This window comes from Podarcis tiliguerta (genome assembly GCF_965153285.1).
Source record: "Podarcis tiliguerta genome assembly, chromosome: 11".
Lineage (NCBI taxonomy): Eukaryota > Metazoa > Chordata > Lepidosauria > Squamata > Lacertidae > Podarcis > Podarcis tiliguerta.
Window position 1 is genome coordinate 52,768,235 of NC_139544.1, and position 24,927 is coordinate 52,793,161.

At 46.5% G+C, this 24,927-nt stretch overlaps 1 protein-coding gene and 1 long non-coding RNA gene across 3 annotated transcripts in view; one reads left to right on the forward strand and one right to left on the reverse strand.

Moving 5' to 3' along the window:
- LOC310659625 overlaps positions 1-24,927 on the forward strand; it is a 101,312-nt gene that overhangs the window by 74,040 nt on the left and 2,345 nt on the right. The window lies entirely within an intron of this gene.
- SKA1 (spindle and kinetochore associated complex subunit 1) lies at positions 1,056-22,488 on the reverse strand. 2 transcript variants are annotated; one of them, XM_083403201.1, is made up of 7 exons: positions 22,348-22,488; positions 20,612-20,707; positions 19,091-19,215; positions 14,415-14,506; positions 12,836-12,973; positions 2,871-3,040; positions 1,056-1,603 (listed from the first exon to the last, which is right to left on the reverse strand). In XM_083403201.1, exons 1-7 carry the CDS (start codon positions 22,385-22,387, stop codon positions 1,455-1,457), a joined length of 810 nt encoding a protein of 269 aa, XP_083259327.1. In that variant the 5' UTR covers positions 22,388-22,488; the 3' UTR covers positions 1,056-1,454. The 2 variants fall into 2 exon arrangements, with proteins under 2 accessions (XP_083259327.1, XP_083259328.1); XM_083403202.1 differs by having other exon boundaries at positions 22,255-22,386.

Below are 24,927 nucleotides of genomic sequence, written 5' to 3' on the forward strand. Positions count from 1 at the left end.
TCATGTTGGGAAAGATTGAGGGCACAAGGAAAAGGGGACGATGGAGGACGAAATGGTTGGACAGTGTTCTCGAAGCTACCAGCATGAGTTTGACCAAACTGCGGGATGCAGTGGAAGACGGGAGTGCCTGGTGTGCTCTGGTCCATGGGGTCACGAAGAGTTGGACACGACTAAACGACTAAGCAACAACAACAAACCCAGGTGAGCTTCAGCCTGGTGGGATCCCCCGATAGACAGAACGCCCTACTATTCAATCTGTCAGTATTTTCACTGCCACTATTGCAGAGGGTCACACGATCGGATGTTTTCATTTCTCAAGATTGTGTGTGTAAGCGGAAGTCAAGCTGATAAACTTCCGCTCTTTGTTCTCTGTCCAGCTAGAAAGCTAAAGAGAATGTGTGTGAGAAAGACCTCACACAGAATGCCATGTTTTATTTGTTTCTTTTGCTGTAAATAATAAAATACTTCATGCTATAATTCCTACACAACTCTGCTTTCGCTGACTCTCCTTATAGCGTGCCCGTGTCTTTCAGATGTGTGCCGATGCTTCAATACGGGACTCCGCCAGAGGGACCTCCCATCATACTCTACTCAAAATCATACACCCAGGCTTTGTGTTCAGAGGCGCACCTCCAACAATGGCTTGTTCACCTACACTTTGGGATGTAGTAATTGAGGAAGCATGGGACGTGGGTGGCGCTGTGGTCTAAACCACTGAGCATAGGACTTGCTGATCAGAAGGTCGGCGGTTCGAATCCCCGTGACGGGGTGAGCTCCAAAGCACGTTAAAGTGCAAGTAGATAAATAGGTACCACTCCGGCAGGAAGGTAAACTGCGTTTCCGTGCGCTGCTCTGTTTCGCCAGAAGCAGCTTAGTCATGCTGGCCATATGACCCGGAAGCTGTACGCCGGCTCCCTCGGCCAATAAAGCGAGATGAGCGCCGCAACCCCAGAGTCGGCCACAACTGGACCTAATGGTCAGCGGTCCCTTTACCTTTTTAACTGAGGAAGCATCCCAGAGACGAAGAAAGGTAGCAAGGATTCCGACTCACCTGGTGCTTTCAACTCTTTATTGGCATTTCAGCAATTCCAAATCTCAAGCTTTGAACAATGGTTTAGAGGCAGTTCTTGGTTCAACCCATTCGCCCTCTGCTTTGCTATAAAATGCAGGTCAAGCTCAACAGGTAGAAACCCCAAAGCCGGGTGGGTGGGGGAGAGAATGGCACTCGCGGGATGTATAGCTTCATACCTTTGCAGAAAGATGAAAATTACAAACACTGTATTTTATGGATGCAAATGAAACCCACCTTCTCCAACAATAAAAAGAAAGAGTAAAGAAACAGCCTTGCCATGTAAAACTCTAAACGAAGGAAGGATTCTGTTTTGCGGCACAGTCCTGAGGAGCGGGGCAAGGGGGAGCCTCCCACAGCAAGCCTCAAACACCCTGACAGCACCTCAGCAGATGGCGTAACGGACCAGGCGCGAGCCACGGATCTCTCGCAGTCTCTGACAATGTCGCAAAATGGTCAGGATGCTGTGGAAACGCTTGTCTGCCTTGAGCTGTGTAAATTCTTCCACATCGGCCTCCACAATGAAGAACTGGCCTGCAGAGACACAATTCGTGTTTCATCTTGGTGCAGAGTACTTTACCTTTCGTTTAATTCCAGTCCCACTTTTCCTTGGATTGTTTTTACTTGTTTTTACAGTTGTCCCCACCCAGAGATGGAGGGTGAGTAAGAAATCTTTTAAATATGTACAGTCGTACTTTGGAAGTCAAACAGCTTATTTCATGAACATTGTAAACCCGGAAGTCATTGTTCCGGTTTGCGAACTATTTTTGGAAGCCAAACGTCCGATGGGGCTTCCGCAGCTTCCGATTGACTGAAGGAGCTTCCTGCAGCCAATCAGAAGCCGCACTTTGGTTTTCGACCATTTTGGAAGTCGAACGGACTTCTGGAATGGATTCCGTCCGACTTCCAAGGTGCGACTGTATTTTATACCCCTTGCCGATCCAAATGAATCTCAGAGCAGTTTACAAAAATTAAAAACAAACATTCAATTTGGAAGGGGTGGGGAGGAACTACCAGCGATAGATATTTGGCCCCCAATATGCATACAAGCATGGGTGGCGCTGTGGGTTAAACCACAGAGCCTAGGACTTGCCAATCAGAGGGTCAGCAGTTTGAATCCCCGCAACGGGGTGAGCTCCCGTTGCTCGGTCCCTGCTCCTGCCAACCTAGCAATTCGAAAGCACGTCAAAGTGCAAGTAGATAAGTAGGTACCGCTCCGGTGGGAAGGTAAACGGCGTTTCCGTGCACTGCTCTGGTTTGCCAGAAGCGGCTTAGTCATGCTGGCCACATGACCCGGAAGCTGTACGCCGGCTCCCTTGGCCAATAAAGCGAGATGAGCGCCGCAACCCAAGTCGTCCGCGACTGGACCTAATGGTCAGAGGTCCCTTTACCTTTATGCATAAAAGCAGGATGGGCCCACCCAGCTGTCAATCATTTGACATGACAGCAGGTTGACTGACAGGTGGCAGCAGGACTGAACACTCCACTCACTAGCTGATGAGCGAAGGGGGCAATCCTGGGTTTGCTCCACCAGCAGTTATCACAGGCAGCTTGTTGGCAAAGCAGGAATGAACCCCATTCCATTGCTGTTGTCACCCATCACTTGATCAACAGGTGGGTGTGGTTTAGGGTAGAAATGGTCTTACTGGCCCCCAATGAGCCAAGATTGGCCTGTCAGCCCACCCCTACACTGACTGGCAGCAGCTCTTGAGGGTTTCAGGCAAGAGTCCTTTTCCCAGACCTACCTGGAGGCCAGGGATCGAACCTATGGTTCAAAGACAAACTCAGGAGTGAAAGCTACCTTTTGTATTCTTCGTTTCTTCCTCCTTGAATCTGAAGAAGAGGTTCCTCACAGCGCCGGACATTGTCTTAGGGGACTGGTGCATGATCTTGTACTTGCTAACCACGGCCTTGTTGATTTCCTGAAGGACTGCATTGACTTGGCTGTACGTCAGGCGGCCTCGCATGTACCTGCGGGGAAGGAAGGAAACAGGTTCCCCTTACACGGCACAGCACGAAACAAGCAGAATTATGCCCAAACTTGCAGAGCCCCCAGCTTTCTCGGGGCAAATCCATAACGGGAGATCACACGTTCGCGTACGGAATCCGCGTTATCAAAAATGCAAGCACGCACACCTGCAGCACTGGTCAGGTGTGAAGCTGCAAGGACGCTTCACCTGGATCAGTGGCAATGGGAAGGTTGCGCCTCTGCCTGAAGAAGCATTTAGTAATATTTTAGCATGCTGAAGGGGGAAAATCCACTGCTTAAAACTCTGTGGTCATTGTTAGACCCCTCTAAGACCCGCCAAAAGATATGTGCACACAGCTCTGTATTAGCAGACCGCACACCTTCAGTAGAAAAGCTTTCACCCAAGAAGTATGCATGAATCATAGAATCATAGATTTGGAATAGACCACAAGGGCCATCAAGTCCAACCCCCTGCCAAGCAGGAAACACCACCAGAGCACTCCTGACATATGGTTGTCAAGCCTCTGTTTAAAGACCTCCAAAGAAGGAGACTCCACCACACTCCTTGGCAGCAAATTCCACTGTCGAACAGCTCTTACTGTCAGGAAGTTCTTCCTAATGTTTAGGTGGAATCTTCTTTCTTGTAGTTTGGATCCATTGCTCCGTGTCCGCTTCTCTGGAGCAGCAGAATGAGCTTAGATCTGCCCCACACCTGGGTACTTTCCCCCTCTTCTTACAGGTACACCCCTCCCCAAGGCAGCTGATCCTACAAGCATTTCCAAGGTTAAGTCTCTGTGTGTGATTCAGTTTCAGGAACGCTGGAAGCTGCCCAAGTGAGACGAATGGGTCCACCTAGCCTAGTTCTGTCTACACTGATTGGCAGCAGATCTCCAGGGTTTGGGGCAGGGGTCTCTCCCAGACCTACCTGGAGATACTGGAAGCCGAGCTCTCAGCACATTTTTAAAAATACAGTCCCCAGGATTCTTTGAGGGATGCCAATAGTGTTTGAAGGGACACAGGTGGCACTGTGGGTTAAAGCACAGAGCCTAGGACTTGCCGATCAGAAGATTGGCAGTTTGAATCCCCGCGACAGGGTGAGCTCCCATTGCTCGGTCCCTGCTCCTGCCAACCTAGCAGTTCGAAAGCACGTCAAAGTACAAGTAGATAAATAGGTACCACTCCGGCGGGAAGGTAAACGGCGTCTCCGTGCGCTGCTCTGGTTCGCCAGAAGCAGATTATTCATGCTGGCCACATGACCCAGAAGCTGTACGCCGGCTCCATCGGCCAATAAAGCGAAATGAGCGCCGCAACCCTAGAGTCGGTCACGACTGGATCTAATGGTCAGGGGACCCTTTACCCTTTTAATAGTGTTTGAAGTGGTATGACACTGCTTCTAAAGGGATAGTGCAGATGGGGCCTTGATCTCTTGACTGGTCACTGGTCTAAGTGTGACTTGCCCCATGCTCAAGACCCGCGAAAACAGGTGTCCAAGTTGCATACACAGGTGCGCGTGCGTCCATCTATAGGCAAAGGTACAGTAACACAGAAAGCAGCTTGCCCTAGGAACCAGAAAGTCCATTCCTGTCTCCCATAGAATCAAGTTACAGTGGTGCCCCGCAAGACGAATGCCTCGCAAGACGAAAAACCCGCTAGATGAAAGGGTTTTCCGTTTTGGAGGTGCTTCGCAGGACGAATTTGCTATGGGCTTGCTTCGTAAGACGAAAATGCCTTGCGATTCCTGGGGTCCCCCCCCCCTTTTCCCCAAGCCCCTAAGCCGCTTAACAGCTGTTCGCTAAGCCGCTTAACAGCTGATCTAGCCGCTTATCAGCTGATCTAAGCCGCTAATAGCCTTTTAGCAGCTAATCCGCTAATCCCTTAAGCCTTTAATAGCCTCTAATAGCCTTTTAGCAGCTAATCCGCTAATCCCTTAAACCCTTATTAGCCGCTAATAGCTGCTAAACCGCTAATAGCGCTAATCCGCTAATGGGCTTGCTTCGCAATACGGAAAAAACCACAAGACGAAGAGACTCCCGGAACGGATTCTTTTCGTCTTGCGAGGCACCACTGTACGTGTAAAGTATATTAAATCAGATTTCCATATTATTTTGCTCTCCCTTCCCCATGTTCTCCTTTCCCAGCTCTGGCATTTAATCAAAAGGAGATTGGCCAGCAGCTGCCTGGAGAAAACTCAAGACGGGGGAACCTCACATTTCAAGCATCGCTAAAGTATAAGGACAGCAAGCTAATAGATGAGAAAAGCTCCACCCACCCACACAGAGGGCAAAAACTTGTGATTTGATATATGAGAACGCGAGAGACCAAGACATGCCCAAGGCAAGGAAGGGAAAGCACACATGCACTCAGGCTAAAAGAAGTGGGAGAAGATGGAAAATAGAGATTATTGAAAAAGCAGGTGCTAAAAACTTTAAGAGGGAGGTGATATATTCTGTGCAGTTTAGCAGGGTATATGCAGCTCTTGATTCCGGCTGGAAACATGGAGGTCTAACACATAATAAGGACAGTAAAAATGGATGTGTGTTAAATAGCTAATAAGGTCCAAGTTTTAACAGAGCCCTGTAAACACAATATTGCTCTCCAGGGAATTGTACACAGGACAGGAGAGCGAGATTTGCCTCAAATCTCAAAAGAGAAAGTCATACAACTAAAGAACAAACGCAGATTCTCTCTCTTGGAAGCACATTAGAAATATGAAGAGGGTGGGGAAATTTTGGGCAGCAGAAAGGGGGCTCTTCCCAATTTAGGCCTTTGTGTAGGGAAAACAAATTGTTCTTCAAGACTAATCTCCCCCATCCCTCGCCTCAAAGAAACATACACAAATAGGACACCATGGCTCAGTTTTTCATTTCTCCTCAAAACAGTGAATTGTCACTGAGGCTTCCGTGCACCCCTGGGCTTAGAAGGCAGTCTGAACACGGCTAACTTCAAGAAGGGCCATTGAAATGTTACTCCATAGGGGTAAGCCAAGGTTAGCTTACTGCAACACATTATACATGGGCAGTGGCGTAGCATGGGTTGTCAGCACCCGGGGCAAGGCAAGTAATTCGCGCCCCCTAACCCGTGGATTTGCGCCCCCTAACCCTAACCCGCAGATGTTGTGCCCGGTGCGGCCGGCCCCCCCTGCACCCCCCATGCTACGCCACTGTACATGGGCTGCCTCTGAAGACGGTTTGGAAACTCCAGCTGGTGCAGAATTCAGCAGCCAGATTGCTTACGGAGGCAAGATGGTTTGAGCATAAAACGCCAACCCTGGTCCAATTGCACTGGCTGCCAATTAGTATCCGGGCCCAGTTCAAAGTGCTGGCTTTGACCTACAAAGCCTTAAGCGGCTCAGGACTGCAGCACCTCAAGGACAGCCTCTCCCCATATAAACTGAGCTGGACCCTACTAGCATCAACCAAGGCCCTCCTTCGTGTGCCTTCTCCATGTGAGATCTGGGAGGTGGTGATACGGGAACAGGCCTTTTCTGCATTGCCTCCTTGCTTGTGAAATGCTCTCCCTAGAGAGGCTTGCCTGGCGCCTTCGTTACATATCTTTAGACAAAAACATTCCTATTCTCCCAGGCCTTTGGCTAATTAAACATCTATGGCCTTTTAAACAGGAGGGGTGGGTTTATTTTTTTCATTTGTTACTATGTGTGCATTCTTTTGCTTTTTATACACCCCCCTGTGATCCTTGAATAAAGGGCTGTATAGAAATTTAAATAAATAGGTAGATAAAAATAACTTTTAAAAAATCATCCAATGGAGGGGCTGTGCTGCTCTTATGCTTTTACCCAGGCTATGCATCTACAGCAGTGAACAGAGGAAGAATGACTGCACAGAAAGAAGAAACACCATGCGCACCTTCAGCAGCAAAACTGGACGCCTTCATCTGCCTCACCTGCAACAAAACATGTCTCTCCTATAGTGGTCTCTACAGCCACAGCAGGCGCTGTAACTCTCCAAGTTTGACTTCACTGTCAGCATCGCCCTAGAGCCAGTGTCACCAACTGGACTCGTCCACCTCAGCCCCGACTGGGCTAGGCGAGCTGGATGGCACTTCCAGAAGACCACCTTCCTCTGCGGAACAGGTCTAAGTGCTGTGGACTCACAACTCAGAGCTGTGAGCACCGCAACTCACTCCAACAAGAAGACAGTCGTTGTACAGCAGAGTACAGCAGAGCATAAATCACTCGGACGACAGCGCTGAAGAATTCTTTTATTCACTAACAGCTACTGTACTATACAAACTATATACAAATGGAGATTCTCAGTCTTTTCTATACACTGACTTGCTGACTCACTCACTCGCTGGCTGACTCTCTCTCTCAGAGTCTCTCTCTCACACTGAGTCACACTATCTCTGTCGGAGTGGAACATGCAGATATAAGAACACGCCTCCTCCTCTCCTCAGAGTCAGGAGACTGATGAGGTGATTCTTGAGTATGGGAGGGGTGAAATCTCCTCATCCTCCCCCATTTCATCCGACCATTCCAAGAATCTTTAACATAACTGCAATTTACATACATACTCCAAAAAGTTGTTCTCTGCTTACAACCTTGGTTGTTCTCTCGGATCTGCGCAAAACTCTCTGATCCTCTTGTTCTGGTGCTTCCTCCTCTTTGGGAGAATGGGGAGCTAAAGTATATGAAGCTGCTAAGTCTGCATCTGCGTCAGACTCTCCTGAGGCTTTTGGGCTCTGATAATCTGTGCCACCATCCGGAACTACATCGGCATCAGGATTATCAATCACATCAGAACTTGCCTCTCTCTTAACTGTCTTTGCCCCTTTTGCACCATCATCACAAATGGGATGGCACTGAAAAACGCCAACTCTGTCCCATTGTGGATTGTCCTCAATACTCCTGGTCAGCCTGATGGTTTTCGTGTCTGTGATCAGGACACGATAAGACCCTTTCTCATATCCTAGGAAAACACCATGTTCTCCACGCTTGCTCAGTTTGTCACCCTGCGAGGTGTGCACCCAAACCTCGGATCCAAAAATTTTAAAATGCTTTACACATGGCTTCTTTCCGTGAAGCATCTCATATGGGGTGCAATTTACTGCGGACTGGTACCTCCTATTGTACACGTGACAGAAAAACGAAAGAGCTTCGGCCCAATAGGGATTGGGCAACCCCGAATCGTGTAACAGTGTCCTGATTCCTTGCTGCAGGGTCTGGTTTACTCTCTCACATAAACCATTCTGCCAGGGTGATCTGGGCGTGGCAGTCCTATGCTCAATGCCCTGTTCAGAAAGAAAACTCTCAAACTCCTCTGAACAAAATTCACCTCCCCTGTCACTGAAAAGACAATGTACGTTCTCATTATGTACATTTCTGAGCCATTTACAAAACTGGCGAAACTTGGTAAAGGCTTCAGACTTTTTCTGCAGCATATAGACCCAAACATATCTTGAATAGGCATCTATCAAAACCATGAAAAACCTTGAATTGCCTCTAGAGAGCGCTAGAGGCCCCACTAAGTCTGCATGAATGACTTTGTATGGTTTCTTGGCCTCTCTCCCAGACTCTGTACCTTTGGGAGCTTGCCTTGCCTTACTCTCCGCACAAGAAACGCATTTCATGTGGTAGGGACATTCTTTTAACTTCATACCCTGAACCATATCAGGCATTTTTGCCACAGCCTGGAAATTCAAATGAGCATAAACACGGTGGTAAAAATGAATACATTGGTCATGCAACTTCTCATTCTTATCAACAGATAAATTGCAACACTCTTAGTTGCTTCTGCAGTACCTGTACCTGAAACAAAAGGCAATTGGTACAAGCCATTAACACATTTTGCATACAGAATGAGCTTGCCATCTCGACGAATTTCACAGCGAGATTTAGCAAACACCACCTTAAACCCTTGATGCTCAAGCTGGGAAACACTTAACAAATTGTCCTGAATATCAGGCGCATACAGGACATTCTTAATTGTTGCATTCAGGCTCTTTAAGAACACAGTTCCCTTAGCCACACTCGTGAGAACAGTCCCATCTGCTTGATTAATTTCTTTCTCTTGCTTCTCAAGCTGAACAAAGAGATCCTTATCTTTGGCTACGTGGTTGGTACAGCCAGAGTCGACCACGAAGAAACTCCGCCCACGTTGATTGCAGCAGCGAGAGATCAAAGCCTTTGAAGTAGCAGGTGCTTGGGGGTTTCGTCCTCCTCCCCCTCTGCCTCTGAAGTTTCCCTTCTTCTTTGAAGTTTTCTTGCTGCACTGAAAACTCAAATGGCCTTGTGCTCCACACGAAAAGCACCGCTTCAACTTTAGTGCTTTAACAGCAGCAGTTTCACTTTCACTTTCCCCTGCTGGAGACTTAGGTACATTTTCAAGCACATTTTTAACAGCACCATTTCCCCGGCTTTCTCTAACAGCCTGTCTGCGATCCCACTCATTCAGGAGCACGCTAGACACATAATCTTCCGTTAGCCGGTCAGAAGGCATTGTAGAAATCTGGGCAGCTACCCCATCGTAAGAATCATCTAGGCTATTTATCATCAGCATTGCAAACACAGCCTCTGAAATAGCCAGGTCTCGCTGAACAAGGTCCTGTCTGAGACGCTTTAACTCAGATAGATGGCTAGGCAAATCACCACCTTTTTCCAACTGCAGCCTGCATAGCTTCTTGAAAAAAATCACGCTGGAACCAGCATTCTGCCTCAAATGCATATCTCTCAGCTTATCCCAAACAGCTCGTGCAGTTTCTTGCCCCTCTAAATTAACCAGCAAGTGATCTGAAACACTCAAAACAATTGTCCCTCGGGCTCTCATGTCCGCAGCATGCCACTCAGGCCATTCATCATCATCCTTATCGGGAGGGTCATCTTCTATAGTGTGAAATAGCTTTTCCCTCTGTAAAAGCGCTTTCATCTTCACTTGCCACACTGCATAAGTTTCAGGCGTCAGGAGAGGAAAAGACAGAGCCATCTGGCCAGAATGTGCACAGGCCATGTCTGCTATTACTTAGAGCAAGACACTTCCCTCGTGCAACACAGATAAAGCCTTGACTCCTTCAGCCACTCTCTCTCCCACTCAGAGCGCAATTAACAGGCAAACAGGGATGCTATCTTCTTTCTTTTGCAGTCAGCAACATACCTCCATAAATCAAGCAGCAGCAACAGCAACAGCGGCAGCTTGAACACTCTGCTCCAAAACAGCTCTGCTTCTAGGCACCACAAATCAGTCCAGCATGCAGCCTCCGTTCCGCCGTCCGGCAATCAGCAACAGAAACCTCTGGCAACTGGGACGACTGGGATGACTGGTACAACTGGAACACCGCCTGGTCAGAAGACTGGAACAACGTCTGGGCCCATAACCGATGTCAGCATCGCCCTAGAGCCAGTGTCACCAACTGGACTCGTCCACCTCAGCCCCGACTGGGCTAGGCGAGCTGGATGGCACTTCCAGAGACCACCTTCCTCTGTAGAACAGGTCCAAGTGCCGTGGACTCACAACTCGGAGCTGTGAGCACCGCAAATCACTTCACCAAGATAACAGTCGTTGTGCAGCAGATTACAGCAGAGCATAAATACTCAGACGACAGTGCTGAAGAATATCTTCTTTTATTCTCTAACAGCTACTGTTCTATACACTATATACAAATGGAGATTCTCAGTCTTTTCTATACACTGACTTGCTGACTCACTCCCTCACTGGCTGACTCTCTCTCTCTGAGTCTCTCTCTCACACTGAGTCACACTATCTCTGTCGGAGTGGAACATGCAGATATAAGAACACGCCTCCTCCTCTCCTCAGAGTCAGGAGACTGATGAGGTGATTCTTGAGTATGGGAGGGGTGAAATCTCCTCATTCACCCCCAAAGCCACACTCTTCCATTGTCTCCCAAGACAGCCAGATGACAACATACCATCAACAAGGACAATATAGATACACACACGCACACGAACCCTCCCTAATTTTGTAATTGTATTTACCGTATTTTTTGCTCTATAAGACGCACTTTTTCCCTCCTAAAAAGTAAGGGGAAATGTGTGTGTGTCTTATGGAGCGAACGCTGGCTGCGCAGCTATCCCAGAACCCAGAACAGCAAGAGGGATTGCTGCTTTCACTGCGCAGTGATCCCTCTTGCTGTTCTGGCTTCTGAGATTCAGAATATTTTTTTTCTTGTTTTCCTCCTCCAAAAACTAGGTGCGTCTTGTGGTCTGGTGCGTCTTATAGAGCGAAAAATACGGTAAATGGTTTTAATACTGTCTTTTTTATATTGTTGTAAGCTGCCCTGGGAGCACATGGTAAAGCATGGGTTAGGAATCCAATAATACATAAGTCTGCAGACCCACTTCTCATACCCATAAATGGTATGGGGCATGTCAACAGTGGTGGGCTCAAGCGGCCTTTCAACCCCCCATGTGTTCTTTGAATGTGCAGTGATGGGGGGCTACCTAAACCCCACCCCCCAAAAAGATAGACAGAAATGGAGGGAAGGGAATGCCAGGAAGCCTAGAATGGCCATGGCAAATTGCAACGGCAATCGTGGGAGACATGAAGGCATCTAACGCTCCACTGTCCTTGACTTGGCTGCACCAGAAGAAACAAGGATGATTCCTGCTAAATGAAAAGAGAAGAGGGCAGTGGGCTTGGGGGGGGGGGAGGCAGAAGGAGCAGCGCTTTCTGAAACGGGAGCCGTGATTAATTCTGTCTCATTAATTGCCTCGTCCTGATGAGTCAGACGCCGCCGTGCTATTTGTTCATTACACAGAGGACCCCGGAGCTCGACTGCATTAACTTTTCATTCAGCTCGGTATTACGCCAAAGAAGATGTGGAATAAATTAGGGCCGCTTTTGTGAGAAGCATCTGCTCAGGTTACAAAAACCAAGAGCCACCAGACAGAAAGCCAAACACAAAAAGGAGTTCAGCTGCCGATTACGTTGCTTATATTCATAAAATTGTAGATCCACTCAGTGGATCATCTATTCCAACCCCCTGCAAAGCAGGAATATGCAGCTGTGCCACACAGGGATCAAACCTGTGACACTGGTGATATCAGCACCATACATATATGTAACGAATTTGTGATTTTCCGATTTTTATTTTTTATTTATTTTTACACACACTTGTAATCCACTTATAGATCACTGCTCCCTTTGTCCTGAGGAGGCAAGGGTAGTTAGGATTTTCTCCCCTGTAGTGCTAAAGGAAGACATTGGAAGAGTGATGCTCCGTGCTTTACCCAGATCCCATGGAAAAGCAACATCTGTGGGCACAGACTTTCTGTCTCTTGGGAGATGGGCAGATCCAAGGGATGGGGGGGGGGACAACCAGCAGATGGGGTGCTCCTTCAGAAACCCAAATGTGCCCACAGGCCTGAAAAGGTTGGCAACCGCTACTCTCTGGCAGGTAAAAAAGGTAAAGGGACCCCTGGCCATTAGTTCCAGTCGTGACCGACTCAGGGGTTGCGGCGCTCATCTGCTTTATTGGCCGAGGGAGCCGGCGTACAGCTTCCAGGTCATGTGGCCAGAATGACTAAGCCGCTTCTGGCGAACCAGAGCAGCGCACGGAAACGCCGTTTACCTTCCCGCCGGAGCGGTACCTATTTATCTACTTGCACTTTGACGTGCTTCCGAATTGCTAGGTTGGCAGGAGCAGGGACTGAGCAATGGGAGCTCACCCCGTCACGGGGATTCGAACCGCCGACCTTCTGATCGGCAAGTCCTAGGCTCTGTGGTTTAACCCACAGCGCCACCCGTGTCCCTTTTTCTCTGGCAGGTAAATGCAGGTAAAACCTGGCTACTCTTTTCTCCGGTTAAGGATGGGGACTGCTTACTTACGCAGGAATGCTTTCAAACTCCTCTTCCGTTAACAAGGCTGCTTGTTTGATGCATCTGGGCTCTTTTGCTGGCTTCTTCCCACCGGCAACCTCAGCATCTTTGCACTGTGCTTCATCCTTCACCGTGATGCCCTGGGTGCTACAGAGGAAGTGGGAGGCAGAGCTGACAATGGATAGCTTATCACGCAGGAAGCTACAAGCACCCTTGACAAGTTTCCTCTCTTTGCCACTTCAGATAAGTTATAGTTCATCTACCCTGACGGAGGCGGCAGATACAACAAGATGTGCTGCTTCCTTTTCTCCTGCCAATTTTTCATGGCAGAGCTGTTCAAGACGTGATTTTTTTGAGAGAGAGATGGGGAGGGGGAAATATAGAATAAAGTGCCAGTGGCCTAAGAAAACATTAAAATGAACAACAGAAAGCTGAACCCATCGGATTCAGATGCCACAACAAAATAATGGTTTTTGGCTGCCAAACTGAGTCCAGAGGGCACGTAGTGGCACTTGGCAGAGTGCTGGGAAAACTCCCTTAACCATGGTTAGCTCAGCAAGATTTGATACTTAACCGTGGTTTAGATCAGGGTGCCTTGCAGATGTGGCTAGACTGCAAGTCCCCAACCAGCAAGCTGGGTGGCATCCATCTGTCTCAAAAGACAATGGCGTGCACCTCCGTAGGTGAAGTCAAGCCCACAGAATTGCAGCGTCTGCTGTGGCTGCAGACACCGGTAACTTATAACTGCTGCCTCCTGCATCGTTTTTGCTGCATTAGCAGCACCAAAGTGACCTCCCCGGGGAGCGAGCCTGGGCAGTGCATAGGGAGGTCCTGGGCTGTCCAGGTGGCAAGACCGGCCTCGTAGGTGTGGTCCAAAGGAAAGCAGAGCAATGAGTTGGCTGCACATCTTTGAGTCCATGCCCTAACATAATAAACCCCACCCTCAGGTGTTCATCTCGAGAATTTCTATTTTGAAGCCAAGGAACTGCACAAATGGTATGAATGAAGAAAAGCCATGTTCTCATGCCTAGGTCTAAGATATACTCTGGGATGGTTTGGGTATATTGATATTTGCAAAAGTAAGAGGCTATTCATCTAGCAATCCTTTTTACTACTAATACATTAAGTCACATTAAAAACCAGTTCAACCAATAGGAACATCATTTTGATATCATACTTTATTTCTGAACACATCAATCGTTTTTCAGATGGGTTATAATCTCTTCGGTTTCACAAATTCTCCAATAAATTATATTTTACCCCAGACCTTAATTGGTATGTAACAAAAACATAGAGGCTGCTTTTCAACAAAGCTGTTCTGCCCTCATCTACCCTCTCTAACTAAATTTGTGGTTTTAATCATATATGTATGTCACATCCCAAATCCTTAACTAGTCTCTGAGTGATGGAGGATTTTTCCTTTCCTGTTTCTAACTGCTTTGGGGGCTGCTGTCAAGTGTATCTCATAAAATGTCTGCTTCGACCATTAATACTGAACATCGCTGGAAGAGCACACGGCTGAATCCCAAAGTATTGATGGCCTCTGCTTAAAGAACTGCAAAACCTGCCTTGGCGGCAGGAAACCTACCTGCTTGGGATTCCTCTGGGCAGGTGAATAGGCATGTTTTCCTCAAGATGCTGAGCTTCATTGTAGTACCTCTCAATCGTTTCCTGGAGCTCCTGGAGTTTGATGAATGTCAAGAGGAACAGGTTTGGGTTTTGTTTTTTTGCTTTTATGAAAAGGGAACCCTGACCCCTCATGAGCCTCAATTACAGTCATACCTCGGGTTACAGACGCTTCAGGTTGCGTTTTTTTGGGTTGTGGACCGCCGAAACCTGGAAGTACCGGAACAGGTTACTTCCAGGTTTCGGCGGTCGCACATGCACAGAAGCGCTAAATCGCACTTTGCGCATAAGTGCCGAATCGCAACCCATGCGTGTGCAGACGCATGCATCCTGCATGGACCACGTTTGCAACCCGAGCATCCACTGTACTAGGGTTCTCATTATTTTTAATGATTTAAATATTTTTGCATGTTATTAAAACTTCTTTGTAAAATACAGTGGTGCCCCGCAAGACGAATGCCTCGCAAGACGGAAAACCCGCTAGACGAAAGAGTTTTCCGTTTTTCAATGCGCTTCGCAGGACGAATTTCTCTATGGACTTGCTTGGCAAGACGAAAATGTCTTGCGATTCCTGGGGTTGTTTTTTTTTGGCTCCCCACCCCCTTTTTCTAAGGCACTAAGCTGCTAATAGCCTTTTAGCAGCTAATCCGCTAATCCCTTAAGCCTTTAATAGCCGCTAATAGCCGCTAAACCGCTAATAGCGCTAATCCACTAATGGGCTTGCTTCGCAAGACGAAAAAACCGCTAGACGAAGAGACTCGCCTTGCGAGGCACCACTGTATCAGGCTGGTCACGCAGCTTTAATGAATATGGTAATACAGGTCATTAAACAAAAAGAGGGGGAATGTACTGGTAATCCCTGTGAGGTTGAGCTCAACCAACACAACACGGAGCTGGACCACAGATCGAAAAACTTTGTATCTTTCAAGCAACCCCCCCCCCCCGCCCTCCAAGGGAACACCTCAACGTGGCAACAGATTTCGCAAACATCTATCTTCTCGGCTACCACTGCATCAACACTGAGCTGCAAATAATCCTGTCAGGATCTGTCAACCTGGAAAAATGTCTAAACACAGCCTCATGAGAAATCCCCTTTCTCGGATCCTTATACAGCAGGTGATACAAAATCTAGGGTTCGCTGTCCCCTGAGGTATTCTGCTTTCATATGCAGATTTGAGAGAACACCAAGAATCTTCCACGGTTATCAGTATTCCAACAGCACAGCTCGGAAATGCGATCTTGTGGAGGGCTAAGGCCAAGTTTAGTGAAATATCCCTGCGACTCGTGCTTTAAATTAATTTAACCACGCCGCAAGTGAAAGACTCTGAATGATTCCCATATGCCTTTTGAGTGGTTCTGGAGTGGATTCTCTCTCTGATTAGCTCTTTTTGCAGCCTCAAATTCAAAAGCAAGCTTTCTAAAGAAAGCTCGTAGAAGGGAAGATAAATCCTCATATCATTGCAGCCTGCTGTGCTTGCATGTATCAACCCACGCATAGGGTTGATGTACCCAGCACTAAGAGGAAAGCTTCACCTGCAGGTAGGAAACTATTTTCAGCCTGGGGGGCCATATTCCTATCAGGGCAACCTTCCGAGGGCCATGTGCCAGCAGTGGGCGGGGCCAGAAGAAAATGCGGGCGGAGCCACACATGCAAATTTTACCTTTTAAGCCTAGTTTCTACGTGCTCCTCTATCCGCCACCCAGGAAAGCAAGAATTCCAGCCAGGGAAAAGCACATGGGGTGCAAAGCAGAGCCTGTAAGGGAGAGTGTGGCGATCACACACGGTCCCCGGATGTTTGACGGTCTATTGATCCCTGTGCCACCGCTGTGCTCGCTTCCCAGCTGCCACCAACCCGTTACTCTTGGGTACACACGGAGTCCAGACAGTTGTTAACATTAAATCAAATAAACCAGTTTATTTTGTAAGCATTAACAAGTATGGTTTATCAGTTAATTTTCTTGTCAGTTTCTTATCCTTAGTTTCTTTACTGGCCTATACCTTCCTAATACCTTCTGACTGATTATCTCAACTTAACAGTTTCTCTCACTCTCTCACATCAGACTAACCCAACCCACAGATTTAGCCTCCCTCTCTCTTCTGTCACTCCAGACTGACTTCTTAACAACTCTAACTCTAACTCCTCCTCTTGGGTTCCTATAGGTTAGTCATTTTTTACAATTAGTTAACCCTTTCCTTATGAACCCAGTATGATGTCACACATCTGATGTCACACAAACGCCACAGAGAGTTTCAAGGGATGTGGAGGGCCATATCTCGCCCTCACATCACGGTGTTCAGTGGACCATTAGGTAGGCCTAATTTGATAAAAAGATCCTGAATTACCTCAATAATATTTAATGTTCAAAGCACCACGCTTCAGAGTCATAAAGCTTTCTGGGCACAACCTTTGGCACAGGAACGCTTTAAAGACTGCAGATGCAGACCTAGAAACGGCTTTGTTGGCTGCATGCATTTTTGACACAGAATATCATCTGCTTTTAAAAAAATAAAACTACCCACTTACTAAAAAATAAATAAAATTGGAAAGTCATCCATGGGCCACTTGGTTGTTTAGATCTCCTGTGAACCACAGCCCGTTTTTCCAGTGCCTGTTTCCAGTTAGCTGGAGCAGCTCCCCTCCACAGTTTTATTTTTAAACAAATGCGAAGAAAGTATGTTTATCTTAGACAAAGAGAGAAAACACAACTGACAGCACACAACAGCATCTCTTTGCAGGGCAAGTGCCTATCAGACCATTCAAGTTGATTCTATCTGATGGGCTATGAAGGAAATGAAAAATGGATGCTCACACTTAAAGTTCTAGCATTTTAAGCAACGTTTTAAATTGCTGTAAGCCACCCTGGGATTTCAAGGTGAAGGGCAGGTTATAAAATAAAAATATAATAATAAATGAACAGGGACCAGCATTTTACGAACAATCCCCTGCCTCCTTGGTAGAATAAGATGCTAATCAGTTCAGTGGGTGGAGTGGAAGCATGCCTTGCTTCAGTTGCCCCAAGTGGCTTGCATTGAAACAGCTGCTAAAGTGAAGGAGAAAACCCTCATTTTTGGGCAGCAGTTTCGGTGCAAACCACTTGGCACTATGGGAGCAGCAAAACCCTGTGTGCTGTGGTTCCCAAGCACCCACAACAAACAAGCTGTTAGATGAAGAAGAAGAGTTTGGATTTGATATCTCACTTTATCACTACCCGAAGGAGTCTCAAAGTGGCTAACAATCTCCTTTCCCTTCCTCCCTCACAACAAACGCTCTGTGAGGTGAGTGGGGCTGAGAGGCTTCAGAGAAGTGTGACTAGCCCAAGGTCACCCAGCAGCTGCATGTGGAGGAGCGGAAAAGCGAACCCGGTTCCCCAGATTACGAGACTACCGCTCTTAACCACTACACCACACTGGCTCTGCTTGGGAAGCTTTGTGCAACAGACTTTGACAGGTGGGTTGGCCCAGCCACCTGCCAAGGTTTGCCTGTAGAGGTGCGGCCAGAAAAAGATATGGGCCCCCGGGCCAAAATGGTCACCCCCCCCCAGTCTGCAGTGACTGGCAGCGGCTCTCCAAGATTACAGGCAGGGAACATATCCTAGGCCCACCTAGAGACACCAGGATTTGAATCTGGGACAGATGCTCTGCCATGAGCCATGTCCCTGAAGCTACTGGGCCTTTTGCTTTCCACAGGTGCCCAGGGCCTTCAAAGAGCCAGCTCCTCAGCCCTGTTCACTGAGTCCTTGCTCTTCCTCACACATCACCTTACATACTCCCCTCCCAAAGCTCAACAGGTTTCCCCACCTTGTTGGGGATAATTCAGACTGAAACTCCCATATGTGGAAAAAAGGTTATTTATGTATGCCACTACCACGGCCCGTGTTTGGTTAGCCCAAAAATGGAAAACGAGTGAGGTTCCCATCTAAAGAAGAATGGCAACTTAAGCTGACTGAATACGCGCAGCTTGCAGATCTAACATATAGAATAAGAGAACAAGAAGAACATACCGTATTTTTTGCTCTGTAAGACTCACTTTTTCCCTCCTAAAAAGTAAGGGGAAATGTGTGTGCGTCTTATGGAGCGAATGCAGGCTGTGCAGCTATTCCACAAGCCAGAACAGCAAGAGGGATCCCTGCTTCCGCTGCGCAGTGATCCCTCTTGCTGTTCTGGCTTTTGGGATTCAGAATATATTTTTTCTTGTTAATCCTCCTCCAAAAACTGGGTGCGTCTTATGGAGCAAAAAATACGGTACATTTAAAGAAGATTGGAAAATGTTTATTGAATATATGGGGGGGATTGTGCACACTTGAAAACGTTGGCAGCATTAAGATAAATTCAACAGCGATGGATGCAATAATGAAAAACTGAATGGTTTAGTTTATGTAAAGTATGCAGGGATTTAAGATATGCAAAATGAACCACGGAAATAGAAGAAGGGAAGTCTTTGATATTTTATGGATGTTTAAATGAGTATTTTAAATTGTAAAACAGAAATTTTATATATAACAAGTTTTCCCACCTTGTGTATGCAAACTAATATACACAAGCATGGAAACATCTCAAATAAGCACCAGGGGATCCTCATTTACAACACTGGAGAGATACCCCCATTTAAACAAAAGTCCCCTGTAAGCATTGATTACCTTGAGTTGACTCTGCTGGTTCTCCTGATGGTTGACTTCTGTCTCCAGTTTATTGAGGATGTTGTTTAAAAGAGATACCTCATGAATTATCTTGCTAAGCACCGTCTTCAAAGATGGTTCCTGGTCTGACAAATAAGGAAGGCAAGTCATTGACATGGAAAGAGAGGAAGTTCTCACAGGAAAATCCATTGTGGGTTAAATACATACTTCTCTTTCCCCTTGTCACCACAAGAAATTCCCTTCGTACCTGCTCTGTCATCTCCTAAAATTCCACACCACCACAACTACCCTTCTCTCAGGAGGCTGTGGACTCTCCTTCCTTGGAGGTTTTTAAGCAGAGGTTGGATGGTCATCTGTCACGGATGCTTTAGCTGAGATTCCTGCCTTGCAGGGGGGTTAGACCGGATGACCCCCCCCTCCAACTCTACAATGCTATGATTCCCAAGAGTGCCCCAACCTCACTTCAGCCTCTGGCAAATACATCCACAAGTTACTTCTTATTGCCAGTTTAATCTGTTTACATACAGCATTTTCCTTAAAAACATTGTGCTCGAAGTGGTTCACAAAAAAGAAATAGCGTAAACATGACACAGGTAAAACAATCACAATAAAATAAAAAACCCTACAGCATAAAGCTAACAATTAAGTAATTAACAACTTATTCAAAGTTTAGCAAATATTTAAGTGGGCATATGGCCTACCAATAGGAGGTCAGTTCAGAATAGCCATAAACACCTAAGAAGAGCCCTTCTAAATCAGGTCAGAGGCCTCATCTGTTCCAGTGGCCAACCAGATGTCTTGCGGATGTCTGCACAAGGCCTTCAAATTCCAGAGCTGCTCCAAAGCCTAGTAGAAACCCTGTTTATGTATATCCTTTCTGCTGAAAGCATCAAACTGGTATGCAACTTTATGGCTACAACAGACATCCTACAAAGTGAAGTGGAGGACAGCCTTGCTGTGGAGGAGATGGCACCCAGCAACACAGTTCTTTTTCCTACTTCTTAAAAAAAAGACGACGACGACCCAAAAAAGCCACAAATTTCCTGGCGAAATGTGCACTCCAGCAGCACAGGAGACGGGCAGGCACAGCAGCGATCAAGGGCACAGCCTCTATTGTTAAAAGGCTTTGAGACACAGCTGTATGTTTTTCTTCCTTTTGTATCTTGCTAAGAAAGAGCATAGGACACAGAAGACATGCTTGTAAAAGCAAACACCTGGATCGGTGAGAACTCCTGCACAGCGTAAGAGGAAACAACCACAGACGAAAAACTGACTTTGGAAAATGTTCTCAAAATTATGCAGGCATGTAATTGGCAAACCACATTCCATGTGTTTATTTAAAAACAAAACAAAAAACTTTTCCAACCTAGAGGATGCCAGCCTTGAAAGACACTTGGTCCAGCTCAGTAGGGTTATTATGTCTCTCACGTGCATCTCAAACTTTCATACATCTTTTGCTGAATCTATCTCACAAACTCAGCCCGTCAACACATATGCCCAGGAAACATTAAACCACCTTACCTATTTTTCTCAGCTGAAGTGACTTTTTGATATTTGAAATCTTTGTGTTCATGTGAGAACACAAGTCGTTAAAATCTGAAGTCAAATTATATTTTTCTGAAACAAAAAAAGAGAGAGTAATAGTTAATTCTAAAGGCCACCACAGCTAGCAGTTTTTATGGGGCAGGGACGACGACACGACAATTCTCCCCCTCCATTTCTTGTAGGGTACACAACATTATAGGAAATCAGCATGTATCAGAAACAACAGCTTGACTGCATTCCCTAAATTAAAGCATTATAATGCCATTATTTGGGCTCAGTGGTTAGGGCACTATGCCTTGCATGCAAAAGGTTCCCAAACTGAACCTCTGGCATCCCTTGGCAAGAACTGGGAAAGGCTCCCTGACTGAAAACCCAAAGGGCGGCTGCCAACCAGTGTGGGCTATATGAGCTAGATGGACTTGGCATAAGGCAACTTATTCTGTTCACGTTCTTGGTGAAGTTGTTCAGCCTTCCCAGGTCTTCTTGGCTAGCAGGGGTGGCGGGAGAGACCTGCTGCTCTCCTCTTTCTTAATTGTGTTACTAGTACTGTCTACTACAGGTGCAAGCAGATGATGATCCTTTGTCGTACCCTTTTCGCCGCCTGCCAAGAACATTCCTGTTCAGACAAGGCTAACCCAGGTACTTAGAAAAGTTGAGCGATTTAGCTCCTGCATGCTGTGAATTTGTCTTGATTTTATTTTTTGCAACAGATTTTGAGGGGTGGGTTGTTGTTGTTGTTTCCAAACAAGCACTGGATAATTTTTTATCCCACCTTGGATCAAGTCTATGCTTCCATGTGCCATAAGAAAGCTGCAGAGATAGTGCAGGATAGTGCGCACCCCAGAAATGATCTCTTTCAGCTTCTGCCTTCTGGAAGAAGGTACAGGGTTATAAAGACCAGGACTAGCCGCCTCAGAAACAGTTTCTATCCAAATGCGATTTTGGTTTTAAACGCAGTGTAAAGTAGTCTTTATGTGAGTATATTGTATTCAGTTAAGGGGTATCAGAGTTTTTAGGGGCTAACTTGCTGGGATAGCTGGCTTGTTGGTTTTTGAATGTATGGTGTAGATGTTTTCAATTTCGTTGTTCTGTATGGGAAAATGACAATAAAGATTATCATGTTGTTGTTGTTTAGACGTTTAGTCGTGTCCGACTCTTCGTGACCCCAAGGACCAGAGCACGCCAGGCACTCCTGTCTTCCACTGCCTCCCGCAGTTTGGTCAAACTCATGCTGGTAGCTTCGAGAACACTGTCCAACCATCTCTTCCTCTGTCTTCCCCTTCTCCTTGTGCCCTCCATCTTTCCCAACATCAGGGTCTTTTCCAGGGAGTCTTCTCTTCTCATGAGGTGGCCAAAGTATTGGAGCCTCGGCTCCAGGATCTGTCCTTCCAGTGAGCACTCAGGGCTGATTTCCTTCAGAATGGAGAGGTTTGATCTTCTTGCAGTCCATGGGACTCTCAAGAGTCTCCTCCAGCACCATAATTCAAAAGCATCAATTCTTCCTTCTTTATGGTCCAGCTCTCACTAAAAGATTATCGTATCGTATCCAAAATAAAGTAAAGCATGTGTTCATTTACAACAGGCCTCCGGGAAAGACCCATGTATTCTCCCCGTCCTACCTGAAGGTGCTGGGGCTCGAACCCTATCCTGCACGCAAAGCCGCCCTACCACTGAGCTCCGGCCCGTTTGCCCGCATTAAGCCGCTGCCTCACCGTCACTGAGCTCCAGGGGTGCCTCCTCCTTGCCCTCCATATCCAGGCCCGCAGCAGAGACGAAGACCCCCTCCTTCCCGCAGCGCCGCTAGAGACTCTCTGGATTCAAACCGCCCGCGCAATCAGCTGGACGCGCCACACCTCTCGCGAGAACCAGTAAAGTCTCGCGGGCAGATGGCGCTGGCGAATCAGGGGAAAAACACCCTTTTTCCGCCATAGAGCTTAAGGAAACAAGTAAGGCTAGAGCGACACATTAAGGAAGCTTACGGTGGAGCGACGCATTGCATAGAGATAAGAAGTGTAGAGTCGCACACGGTTCTGGTTGGCGTGTGTATTTTTCTTTTTTATTTTAAACAACAATGCAGCTTCACAGGTGCTCTGCCACATAAAGCCACATAACAGGAAAACGGTTATTATTTAAATCGGCTTCAACCAGGGCGTTTTATGCCCCCCTTTAGTCATTTGTATGCTTTGTTGGAGAACTCGGCCGTTTAGCGACCCAGCGGCGTCTGCTAAAAGCAAGCCTTAGAAAGTCGAGGCGATTTTAATCCATTTTACTATTTTAATTTTTTAAAGTAGGAATACTTGGCTGCGCAACGTTGCTTTTCTATTAGTTTTGCTTTTCATTTGCGTTGGAATTATCTTATAAACAGGAGTCCTTTGCAGAGCCTCAGGAACTAAGGTTCAGTGAACTGCAGCGATATCCGTGTGAATTGCGTTTTCATTTCTATAGGCTTGCTATTATTTCTATCGCATCAAGAATCTGGAACGTGTCACTGATGTCTCCAGCCCGGTTTCTGCCCCTGATTCGACCTTTCATGCCTCTGCGCCTATTTATTTGTTCTTAGGGCTGAGTTTGGAGGTGCGGGAGAGAGTTGGAAATTGCGACTGTTGAAAAGACCTGAATTAACTCCCTATTATTATAGCAGCAATAGAGACTATATATATAATGAGTCAAAATGCATCAGGAAGTCCCATCTCAAATAACAATTGCTGTTCATCTACATGGTAAATCTATGGGTTTCAGAGTGAGGTCCCTCTATCCATTGGCTAACCTTAAAATCCTAGCAACCATAGATTTATTGACAGAATACAATAGAGATACAAGTGATAGAGATAAGACCCATCTCGCATCTTTTTCTGCTGTAAGAATCGCAAGACAGTACTTGTTGACACTTCCAGGTATGTTGATATTCAAGTGCTGACACCAGTCCTAAAAGATCTTCATTGGCTCCCAGTACATTTCCGAGCACAATTCAATGTGTTGGTGCTGACCTTTAAAGCCCTAAGCGGCCTCTGTCCAGTATACCTGAAGGAGCATCTCCACCCCGTCGTTCAGCCTGGACACTGAGGTCCAGCTCCGAGAGCCTTCTGGCAGTTCCCTCCTTGCGAGAAGTGAGGTTGCAGGGAACCAGGCAGAGGGCCTTCTCGGTAGTGGCACCTGCCCTGTGGAACGCCCTCCCATCAGATGTCAAGGCAATAAACAACTACAGTGGTACATCAGGTTAAGAACTTAATTTGTATAAATAAAATAAATATAAATAAATTATCATCATTATTATTATTAAGTACTAGACTTGCCCACAGAGAAATATTAGTCTTCATACAGAATCAACGGATAACGGCGACGTTCCATTTTCACCAGAAATGCTGGCTGTGTGTCACACTTATTGATTTTTCTAAGGTTCCTTGTCCTGCGACGTGTGACTAAGAACCGAAAGTGAAGGTGTGCGTCTTTAATGTATCTCTAGGGAGGAGATCACGCCCCCGCTCGCCTAAGAAATATAAGAGGAGGCGGAGCCACTGACGTCAAAAGGGTCTAGCTCGATGTTTGCAGGTGCAATTTCAGAGTTATGTTTGAAGCCCCGACTAATCTCATCTTGAGTGGCAGTGGGGGGCAGCTGCTCACAGAAGAAATCTAGGAATTTATCCTTTGGAATCATTCAGCTCCCTCAACGTGGAAACATTTTTATGTGCTTTCAAAGTGTCCCCATTTGGGGAAACGGCGTAGAGAAAGGGGTCAACTGTACTCTTACCTCAGTGCCACAAATCCAGGCTAGATCAGAGTGATCTACACTAGATATTTAAAACAGTATCTTGTTCTATTTTATATTTGTGATTTTCAGTTATATACATTTCAATAGGTTTACAGTCATTCTAACATTTCGAAACTCGACTTCCTTCCTCTTTCTGAGGTTCCTTAAATTTATTTTTTTTACATTTCCTGCATATTCTAAATTAACATGACTTATTCTTTTATTCATCTACTTTAAATATACACTGTTATGAAACCACAGATTATTACAATAATCCTGCCAATGTCCTTATTTGTTTACTGCAAATAGACATTTAAAACAGTATCCTGCGACTTTCAAGTCATGGCTTTCTCACCCCAAAAACTGGGAACTGTAGTTTGTTAAGGGTGCTGATAAGATTTAGGCCACCTGTGCTCCCTTCAGAGAGCTACAGTTTCCAGAATCAAATGGGGAAAGGCACTGGTTGCTAAACTGCCCTGAGAATTGTAGCTCTGTGAGGGGAGTAAAGGGTCCTAACCCCCCCATGAACTTTTTGTCCCTAGCT

What these genes read in the sequence shown, in the direction of transcription:
- SKA1 (XM_083403201.1), bottom strand. Translation starts at nt 22,387, where the DNA reads ATGGAGGGCAAGGAGGAGGCACCCCTGGAGCTCAGTGACG. An exon ending in ACCAGCAGAGTCAACTCAAG is followed by an intron (nt 14,507 to 19,090) that starts GTAATCAATGCT and finishes ATCAAACTCCAG; the next exon opens with GAGCTCCAGGAAACGATTGA. An exon ending in GAGTTTGAAAGCATTCCTGC is followed by an intron (nt 3,041 to 12,835) that starts GTAAGTAAGCAG and finishes CCTTCCCCGCAG; the next exon opens with GTACATGCGAGGCCGCCTGA.